Here is an 11305-nt window from a genome sequence, read left to right on the forward strand (position 1 = left end):
AAAAATACGCCGCAATGGTGCGAGAAAATGTTGTACGGCAGTTTGCATTGTGTTATTGTTGGCAACCCCAACACTAAGGTTCAGGGGGCCTACCATGATCTTTTCATAAACGATCCAAACGCAGAGCAGTTCAATTTAGGCATCTAATCTGAATCGTGGAAATTGGTACCACGACGTTTATTTCTCAGAGCTGAGTCTCAATGATTTACAAGTGAATGAAAGACCGATATTGTCTCTGGTCCGAAACTGAAACGCTAAGTCGCGAAAGGGATGCCGCTATATGCAAACCAAATATTGTATACTAAAACCTCTTTATTTTTGAAAACCATAACTCTATGTCATTCCGTGTTCTTAGCAACCGTTGTGTTGATTACAAATAAAATGTTTACGCTGTCACTAATCCACGATTCTTTTTTCTCACTGAAAAATTAGTTTTATCAATGAGGAGTTAAGAAGCACAATGTCTATGAAAAGTTATAAAACTTGAATATAAGATTAAAAGTTCTTGAAATTTGAAAATATTCCAAGTAAAACACTTAAAATTCCAAAAGAATTGTCAGAATGAGTAACTTATACTGGAATCGCTAAATTTGACACTGAAACGATTCCATTCCCACTCAAGTGAAGCGTCATGGTACGAAAACCGCTTGAAGTGAGTGAATGAAAATGTCTGTATCGCTGTCGCTGAACCGTGCTTGAACTGAATCGCAAAAGTAACGTCGTGGTACAAAATAGCGATGCAGTTCAGTTTAGAGCCTAAACTGGATCGTATTAAGAGAGCGTGGTAGGCCCCCAGCTCTATCTCGAATATCGACTCTTGGACTAAGATTTTTCCCTTCGCTTCTCTGTGCACAATGCATGTTTTAACGAGTGAGGAACTATTTCTATTTATTTAAATCCCCAGCATGACCAAAACGAGCCCCTATCAATTATATACAGTGCCTCATCTGTTATAAACCTCGCAAAATACACAAAAACTTGTGTAAATAAAATAAACCACGAGTTTTGATCATTATTTCTGGCTTATACACGTCCCTCTGTTGAAAACACGCCTCTTGTCGGATTGAGAGGGCTTGGATGCCCACGCAGATCTGGTGCTGATTGGCAACTACACACACACACACACACAATCGAATTCGTAGATATTTTCATGTTTCCTTGCAACACTTCACCGAAAAGCTCATGATAATTTAATGAGAAAAAAAAACGGGGAAGTGCGAGTCAGACTCGCGCACGAAGGGTTCCGTACCATTATCTATGTCGGCGGCCGATCGTAAAATCCGCCAGATCACGAAATTCCTAGGCATATCATGAAACGCCGCCGTTTCATGATTACACTAGTTTAGGCAGATCATGAAATTCCTAGGCATTCATGAAACGCCGCCATATCGTTTCTGGCATTTCACCGGCCGCTACCGCGGCACGCGCCATTTCATGATGTGCCTAGGAATTTCATGATCAGGCGGATTTTACGATCGGCCGCCGACATCTATACAACATTAGAATCTAAATATTAGCAAAAAAAACACGTTTGTTGTATGGTAGCCCCCTTAAATATTTATTTTACAATACAATACAATGACTCTTTATTGTACACCATAAATAGTAAGCGATACAGAAAACAGATACATAGAGAGAAAATTACAAGGTAAAGCAATAGGCGTCCATCGCTTAAGAGCGATCTCTTCTATTTTATTTTAATTTAATCGTTTATTTTAAAGTGAATGTACGACTAAAATATTCTATGAATAATTCAAGCGCCTACCTATTGCCGTTATTAATATGGAGCAAAATACGGCAAAAAAACACGTTTGTTGTATGGGAGCCCCCCTTAAATATTTATTTTATTCTGTTTTTAGTATTTGTCGTTAGACGAACGGACAACGGAGTCTTAGTAATAGGGTCCCATTTTTACCCTTTGGATACGGAACCATAAAAAATGTATCTCAACATAATCTGTATATGTTTCTGTCTCTATTTCTGTACAATAAAGAGTACAATACATACAATATCAATTTATGTACAATAGGCTTCACTCAATTGATCATGAAGTTTATAAAAACTTAATAAAAGTTATTAAAACAAGTTAATTGAAGAGAAGATACACTAACATCCAAAAGAAGTACCGCTGTAAGATACCGCTAAATTCTTAAGGAATTCCCACGGAAATATTAAAAAATCCTGGAACGTCAATTCAAACGCCAAATCTGTTAGATGCAAGCGAAACCACAGCTAAAAACTAGTTAACTCTCAAAGCAAACATTTCTACTTAGTGTTAGTAAGGAAAATCGCACTGTAACAAGTCTTCGTCCAGAAGCTCCCTTCAGTTATCCCCCGAACTTCGAACGGGAGGCACGCGAGAGAACACCGCGGCTGTGAAACTTTACTTTGAAGTTACAGTAATTTAAAGTTCAAGTGACGAAGTGCGGTGTAAAGTGAACTTGTGAGTTAGATTTTAGAATAAACGGAGGTCATCTTAATTTTGTGTTGGAGGGTTGCAATGTTAGAATTAGTTGAACGGGTTTTCTATTTAATTTGTATTTTTCGGTTTTAATTTTATTATTTTAACGGTGATTGCGAAATATTAGAGGGCATTTTACATAGTTGATACATAACTTAGTTACAACTTACTTTAGAATTATTAAAATTGTGTTTTTTTTTTTAACACTGAAGTCACATAAACAAATCAAATGTTACTTTGGGACTAGGTCAATTGGTGTGAATTGTCCCGTGATATTTATTATTTATTTATTTTGAATGTTGTTTTAACTCTCTGCTATTAAACAGAGAATTTTTCATTCAGACTCTATTTTTAACGTAAACGGTTAACGGTGGTTTTTTTTAAATATAAATTATACCAAAACAAAGAACACATTAAAAATTAAAAAAAATGCAGAGACCGGCTGTACACATACATTTTAACAATTCTACCATCCCAGCCTATATACGTCCCACTGCTGGGCACAGGCCTCCTCTTAGAACAAGAGGGCTACCAATACAACAATTCTAACATTTATTTAAATAAATAATAATTAATCAAGTGTCATAATAATAAAATACATGTCATGTGCTATAAATATTTTCAAATACTTTTTTTTTTATTCGACTGGATGACAAACGCGCAAGTGGGTCTCCTGATGGTTAGAGATCACCACCACCCGTAGACACCTGCAACACCAGGGGGATTGCAGATGCGTTGCCAACCTAGAGGCCTAAGATGGGATACCTCAAGTGCCAGTAATGTCACCGGCTGTCTTACTCTCCACGCCGAAACACAACAGTGCAAGCACTGCTGCTTCACGGCAGGATTAGTGAGAAAGATGGTGGTAGCAATCCGGGTGGACCTTGCACAAGGTCCTACCACCTGCAACAGACAAAAATATACAAATTAAAATAATTTCGTTGTTTGATCATCAATTAAAACTTTTAAAATCGAGTTTGTGTTGCAATATGAAAAAAACTCTTTTAACAGGCATCCTCCTCTTGCATTTGCTGAATTTAACGACATTTTTTTCTGATAGTTGCCAAATACTTCACTTGAAAACCCAACGGTAATCATTATGTTAAGATTTTCCTTCTTAATTACTAAACCTAGGTCAATAATTGGAAAAATTAGGCAAAGTTTTCTAAAAGGATTTTCTTCGTTATCATTTTTAATAGCTTACAATAAATCAATGTAATGAAACTTGCACCAAGTAAATACGACTGTATTTACTACATCAACAGATATTTAAATTATCCTTGGCCGCTCATAGAGGCATTTTCGTGATAAATAGAGCTTTATTCTTTTTTTCAAAACTGAGCATTTTTTTTACTCAGAATCACGAGCATTATTGTTTTGAAAATTGGAAAAAAAACAATTTTCTCTACAATTTTCATTTTCATACGTTTATCGGTAGTTGATCATATATGAAATACAAACATTTTTTTGCTGGCTTTTATATCTGGTACCTACGGAACGCTCAGTGCGCGAGAACGACTCGCACTTGGCCGTATTTATATTACACATCGTTTGTGTGTTCCGGTCGGGCACCGTGAATTCACTTCGCATTTTCAAATTTAAGATTCGTTTTTAAAAGAAAAATTAATGCAGCATATGTTGCATTTTTATTAGCACTTAGCATTCGTAAACACACATTGAGTAAACAATCACATGGTATAAAGCTACGTCCTTGCACAAAGCGATTCTAAAATTCTACCCATACCACGTAGCCATGCAAAACTTTTTTTTTGTTTTCAAAGAAGTGATTCCTCTGTAGTAATAAGGCTACCTATTGATCATTCATTCATTCATTTATTCATAAAATTAATATACGAAAGTAAGGTAATATAAACATGAAATAGTCTTAGGTCTAGTAAGTAAAATTTAGTTATGTCTAAGCTAGGTTACAAGTGTAACCTGTGTTTAAGACAATATAGGCAAGTTATCCAAGAAACTATATTATTATAACTCGAGCATTTTAATTTTGCATTAAATTATTTTAAAACTTACTACTTATTAAACTTTAACTACAATAATCCCTATAACCCATTAATTATAATATAACCTATTGCTTACCGTAAAATTTTCTTAATGTAGGTACTAATTGCTCTCAACTGTTTATATGGTGTACAATAAAAAGTTAAATGTAATGTAATGCAGTGATTCTTTATTGAATAAGTATATCATAATACCAAAACAACATAACAAAAGATAACTTGAAATATTTAACGTTACTCATTAAACGTCAATTCAAACATACTCTACATCTTGAACAGTTTATTTCATTTTCTTACCGCCCCGCTGTCTTTTCGCCACTGCCTTATAATGTGTGGGTTTTTATCATCCGGGTTCCTGTGTATAATGATTAATGGAAGTTGGGAAAAATGTTATTGTAACGGAAGTTGTAAGGTTCTTCACATTTAAGGGTAACACACACAGAGAGCGAGCGCGGGTCGTGCGCGGGCCCGCGACGGGCGTATTTGCATGGCGGTATATGGACGCCTTCACACAGAACGCGGGCGCGGGCGCGGGTCGTGCGCGGGCCCGCGCCCGTCGCCCGTCGTCACAAACAGCGCGAGCCGAGCGCAGTGTTACCAACTCTCAAAAATATTTATCCCTAAAGCTTAAGTTAAAAACCCCTAAAACTCGTTTTTAATGAAAATGTTTACTTTAAATTTGAATATTTCGCAAAAAAAATACTGAATCGAAAAATCGTCTTAGTAACCCCCTAATGCTTTTAATTTAAAAGACCCTACACTATAGGGTTGGATGAGAAAAAAAACCCTTACCTTAACTTAGGGTTTTTTTTTCTATGGGAGGTACCAAAAAAAATTTTTTTTAAATTTTTCATTGTACCATTTTGTTGGGATAGTTTTCATAATAAGTATATCTATGTAAAATTACAGCTTTGAAGCATTGATAGTCCCTGAGCAAAGCCGCGGACGGACAGACAGACTGACAGACAGACAGACATGGCGAAACTATAAGGGTTCCGTTTTTGCCATTTTGGCTACGGAACCCTAAAAACCGTATTCATGCGCAGTAGCTAGTTCATTTAGGCGAGAATAAAATTTATTTATTTTATTTTTTTAATTAATTGGTAGGTACTACAGAAAAATCTGTTATTTTTTCCATTGACTAGTATAAGCTTATTCCTGTCTATAAAAAAAATCAGCCACTTTTAAAAATTTCATCCATCGCCCATCATTACATAAATTGGATTTAATTAAGTAAGTAAATAAAGTTTGACCTTGGTGCGCAAGCGCGTTTGTCGTTTTCCACATATATCTCGCGGCACTGTATAATTCTGTGTCGAGTTGACAAAAATGTCGTATCTATTATTGGTTCTAGAACTGTTTTAATTTGTACTCCAAAAGTCGCCAGATACCTAAACCATTTCTGTCGTCAAAACTTTTTTGCGGTCGCTAAGATTTAAGCAAAAGTCGTCACTTCTAGGGACTAAGTCACTAAACTGGCAACATTGATAGCCGCCGCGGGCCCGTCGCGGGTCCGACCCGCTCTCTGTGTGAATACAACGAACCGCGCGGCTCACGCGGCCGACACGACCCGACCGCGCACGCTTTCTGTGTGTGTTGCCCTTTAGAGTTAGAATAAATAATAAATATCATGGGACACTTGACACCAATTGACCTAGTCCCAACCTAAGCAAAGCTTGTACTATGGATACTGGCAACGGATAAACATACTTATATACATAAATACATACTTAAATACATATTAAACATCCAAGACCCGAGAACAAACATTCGTGTTATTCACACAAATATCTGCCCCGGCCGGGAATCGAACCCGGGACCTCAAGCTTCGTAGTCAGGTTCTCCAATCACTTAGCCATCCGGTCGTCTAAACACCGTGACACCGATTTCGATAATTTATCGACTCCCCCCTGCCACACTTATTACTAATTATAAAAAATATAGGTAATCAAAATAATCTAATGTATTTTTATGTGTATCGAATATGTGTAAATAAATGTTTCTCTCTCTCACTCTCTCTCAAAATTGCAATTATTTTGTTTGTGCGTCACAAACCGTCAGACATCTCTATTAATCCACCCTATTAATACGAAAGTGTGTGTGTTTGTATGTTTGTCCGTCTTTCACGTCGAAACGGATCGTCGTGATGGGCATAGAAATAGTTTATGGGCCAGAGAGTGACATAGGCTTCGTATCATCGCGGAAAAATGCACAGTTCCCGAGGGAACAGCGCGCGATAACCGAATTCCACGCGGGCGAAGCCGCGGGAAAAAGCTAGTAAACAATATAAGTTTGTGATCTCATTGAAATATTTTTGGTTTGGTGTTTATTAATGTGGTGTGGGACTCATCACGGGACGATAATAAACTGTGCTCGATTTATAGCCAAAACTGTTCTTTTCTAATTTTCCAATGTGTTGTAGTTTCGATATAATTAATAAAAACTAAATGTTCATTTTACAAAATGCCTACACTTTCTTTGTTTTAATTCTTCAATTTTGCCTGTTCGTCGAATTCAACTCGAACTTGACTGCTTCCGCAGACTTCATAAAAATTACGGTGACCTTACCAATTGTAAGCTTATCTATAAACGATGACAAAGCGCAAGCGGCCATCGAAGACCCATTCATAAGCATCAGACACGGAAAATGCCGAAAAACACTTAACGATGTTCACCAACGTTACTTTAAAAGACTTGGGCCCTTTGGAAGACTTGAGTGCGGCCTTGAATGGGACGTTTGTGTTGGGTGCTGAGTTGGATATACTGTTCCAACCTGAGCCAGTGCTCATAGCGTTGTATGTGCCGGTGATACTGTTGTCTTTGGCGGCGAATGTGCTGCTGATATTTGTCGCTGTGAAGTGCAATTACACGAAGAAGTGAGTATTTAGCTTTTAATACTTCATGTGTACAGCCACCAATATCTGACACAACAAGCGTGCATAAATATCTGATACGACTCTATTTCTAGGGGCGGTGGGACATGGTTAGATATTTTTGCACGCTCCTCTGTGGCAAATTTTAATACAGGTGACTGTACACTGAAATGATATTATTATGTGATATAATAATTATATATTACTAGCTGTTGCCCGCGGCTTCGCCCCCGTTGTATTTTTTCTGTATTTTCTTCCATAAAAACCTTCTCCAGACAGTAACGAACACAACAAAAAAAGAGTTAGCGAAATCGGACCAGTGGTTCCCGAGTTTTGCACTTAGCAACACATTTTACGATTTATTTTTATTTATAAAAAAAAAGAAGAAGATAATCAGAGTAGTACATTCAACAGCAGAAGTATATGAGCTGTTGTGGCACTCAACTTTATCTTCTTCTTCTTCCTTTTCAGGCTTTTCTATCCACTGCTGGATGTAACCCTCTTCTAATCTCCTCCACTCCGTCCTATTCTCGGTCTTCCTGAGCCAATACCAGAGCCAATACGGGCGTAACTCTTTATGTCATCAGACCATCTCATCTGGGGTCTGCCTACACTTCTTCTTATGGTCCGTGGTCTGCACACCAAGAATTTAAAACACACATTACAATTACCTAAACACTCCTATTACCTTGGTAGTAGAATCGTGTGAAAGTCAATTTGAGCACCGTAACCACTCATCCACTGTACCTACGTCACCTCCGTGCTGTGCCTGGTTTTAGAATAGAACGGACTCATCCCGCGGGTGTAATAAAAAGGCGTCTAAGAGACCTGATGTAAGGTGCATTTATAATCTTTCTCTACTCGCGATTACAATGTGCTACTAACGATATCTCTATCGGTAATACAATGACGTTCAAACGTTTCACAATGTTTTTCTGTGCATCCATGTCTCAGTTTGTATTTTCGAAAACTAATTGCATTTAAAATTGTATTACCACGCAGTAATTAAGTTAAATTTATTACACGGTAAACTTTTTCGAAAGATGAGCAAGGACAGAGCTTTTACCACTAAATTTGCTTATAATTGTGTTACATTATGGGAGCGTGTATTCAATTATTAATCGGAATTGCTTTGCAAAGTAAAATGCAAATTGACAGGTAAATTAACACTGCAACTATGTCAACATGGCCTAATTTTTCAGCATAAGACTAAATTGGCATTGATCACTTTTTTGGGTGCCGCTCCAAGGATATAACAACAATTGATATAATGTAACAGTTGATATAATTTTCATTTGATACAATGCAATTTATCTTGAAAACCAAACTTATTTTCATTGTTATTAATTCGATTTGATGTACTTTGGGTTAGGTTAGGTTAGGTTTATTTTAGAAAAAAGTTCTGTGATGCTCCTATCCTTTGAAGTTATATCAAATGTTGTTATACCGATCATTGCACACCCCACTTCTTTACAATGTGGTCTAATTCCAAAACCATTTTGAGGAATAGGTTTCTTAAATCATTTTTTAACACTTAAATGATCGTATGCAGGTATATTAGCCAAAATAACGTTTAACCATTGTTTGACTTTCAACGTAAATAAAGGTTATGTAACTTAACCAACTAATCCTAACACTGCCAGGTGACAGAAGACACTACGTTTTTTTAAATAATTGTGATGGGCAAAGATAAACCTGTGGTTAGCTATAACTCCGGTAATTTATAATAGGACAAAAAAATTAAATCCAACTAAAACCAAAATCCTACAAATAAATGTCTAGAATTCGCCTGTTTTATAAAAAAATATTTAAAATAAACATTGTTTTTTTAAAACCAATGCCAATTTTTAGGGTTCCGTATCCAAATGGAAAAAACAGAACCCTTATCGATTAGTCATGTGTGTCTGTCTGTCTGTCCGTCCGTATGTCACAGCCACTTTTTCCGAAACTATAAGAACTATGAGAACTATTAGATTTCACACAAAAATAGAAAAAGAAAACAATAAATTTTGGGGTTCCCCATACTTAGAACTGAAACTCAAAAATGTTTTAGCCAAGTTTTTTGCGGCGCATTCTTCTTGGCAATGATGGTCTTTCCGAAAGCGCTGGTAGTTTAAAAAAATGACGTGTAAAAGTGTCCGTTGCGGCCTATTTACTGAATAAATCATTTGAATTTTGAATTTTTTGTTTTGTTCATCAAACCCATACGTGTGGGGTATCTATGGATAGGTCTTAAAAAATGATATTGAGGTTTCTAATATATATTATATTTTTTTAAACTGAATAGTTTGCGCGAGAGACACTTCCAAAGTGGAAAAATGTGTGTCCCTTCCCCCCTGTAACTTCAAAAATAAGAGAACGATAAAACTAAAAAAAATATATGATGTACATTACCATGTAAACTTCTACCGAAAATTGGTTTGAACGAGATCTAGTACGTAGTTTTTTTTAATACGTCATAAATCGTAAGGTTAAGGAAACTATTATATTATGTTACTTGCTGCTACGGAACCCTTAATGGGCGAGTCCGAGTCGCACTTGGCCGCTTTTCTACAGTTGTGTTCTAAAATAAACGAAATAATTTGGTGTATTTACGTGAATGCGCGAGTCGACCTATCTTCTTATCATGAGTATCAACTGCTCAAGGAGAGTCATTGGTACGTGTTGCCGGCCTTTGTAAGAAAGTATGCCATTAATTTTTTACGACTTGTGTATTTATTTCTATAAAATCTGGCAACACTTGATCAAACAGCTGCAGAATAACCCTCGCAATTTGAATGACTCAATGCAAAGTCAAAACATGAAAGTTAATGACCAGAATGTCAATACACAAAAGTCCACAAAATTAATGTGTTTGACTAAATCTGAAGTCCACTGAGTGCCGAACCGAGAGCATGATGATTTGCATTGATTTTAAACAGTATTCGAACTATTAATAATAGGTATATTTTTTCTATAAAAATCAGAGTTCAGTTGCCGTTGAGTCAGCAGAAGTAGATGGGCGGTACGGTGTTCAAAATGATCTACATACAACTACTTAGGTACTGCCAAGCCAAGATAATAAGAGAGTGTTTAGATAATTTTGCCGCTCATCTACTGCTGCTGACTGTGCAGTTATTTCGGACGATCTGATGGCCAAGTGGTTAGAGAACCTGACTACGAAGCTTGAGGTCCCGGGTTCGAATCCCGACTGGGGCAGATATTTGTATGAATAATACGAATGCTTGTTCTCGGGTCTTGATGTTTAATATGTATTTAAGTATGTATTTATCTATATAAGTATGTTTATCCCTTGCCTAGTGTCTATAGTACAAGCTTTGCTTAGTTTGGGACTAGGTCGATTGGTGTCAAGTGTCCCATGATATTTATTTATTTTGATCTAAACGTGGCCATTTTGAAGATTCTAGAATCAGGTCCGCACTATAAATAGTTTTCTTAAATAAATATTACTGGTCTGTCTTCATCCTGCATCTTCTTCATTCCAGCACCAACTCCCCCTGTCACTACCAACGTGACAAACCACTGTATTTGCAACATTACTAAAAATTTTAACAGTTTCAAATTACCAATAATTTTAATGTTTTGAAAATTAAGTTTGTACAAATTCCGCAGTTTCTTAGCTTGCTGTTTCTATGGAGTGCACTGTTATTTATTCATTCGCCCCAGATACTTACTGGCCTGCTCGTGTACACAGAAGAGCGGGATTTGTCGCTGTAAAAAACGAAATGGGCCTTGAATGTTTTTGGAACAGAATATCTTTTATGTCGACAAGAGTACTCTTGTAAGTCGTATTTTCTACAGGCTACTGACTGCGATTTTATAACAATTGAGATTTCGACTATAAGAAGTAACGATTAGGACTGTATTCGTAATCGTCGAAAGACTAAGGAAATGCAGGTGGATAGTATTATTTTGGGTCTTTATCAACAATCCAGCCAATAATAAGTTGCCAC

General features: G+C 36.6%; 1 protein-coding gene across 4 annotated transcripts in view; it reads left to right on the plus strand.

The window, feature by feature from the left end:
• The first annotated feature begins 2348 nt into the window (after positions 1–2348).
• The window catches only part of LOC141433597 (neuropeptide FF receptor 2-like), a 143585-nt gene continuing 134628 nt past the window's right edge, over positions 2349–11305 (plus strand). The window contains exons 1-2 of one of the 4 annotated variants that reach the window (XM_074095705.1): positions 2349–2470; positions 7021–7355. In XM_074095705.1, the coding sequence (XP_073951806.1) occupies positions 7147–7355 (209 nt within the window). In that variant the 5' untranslated portion in view covers positions 2349–2470; positions 7021–7146. The remainder of the gene's footprint in view (positions 2471–7020; positions 7356–11305) is intronic. The other 3 variants (XM_074095704.1, XM_074095706.1, XM_074095707.1) reach the window with 3 other exon arrangements.

Source organism: Choristoneura fumiferana, chromosome 12 (genome assembly GCF_025370935.1).
Source record: "Choristoneura fumiferana chromosome 12, NRCan_CFum_1, whole genome shotgun sequence".
Taxonomy (NCBI): Eukaryota; Metazoa; Arthropoda; class Insecta; order Lepidoptera; family Tortricidae; genus Choristoneura; species Choristoneura fumiferana.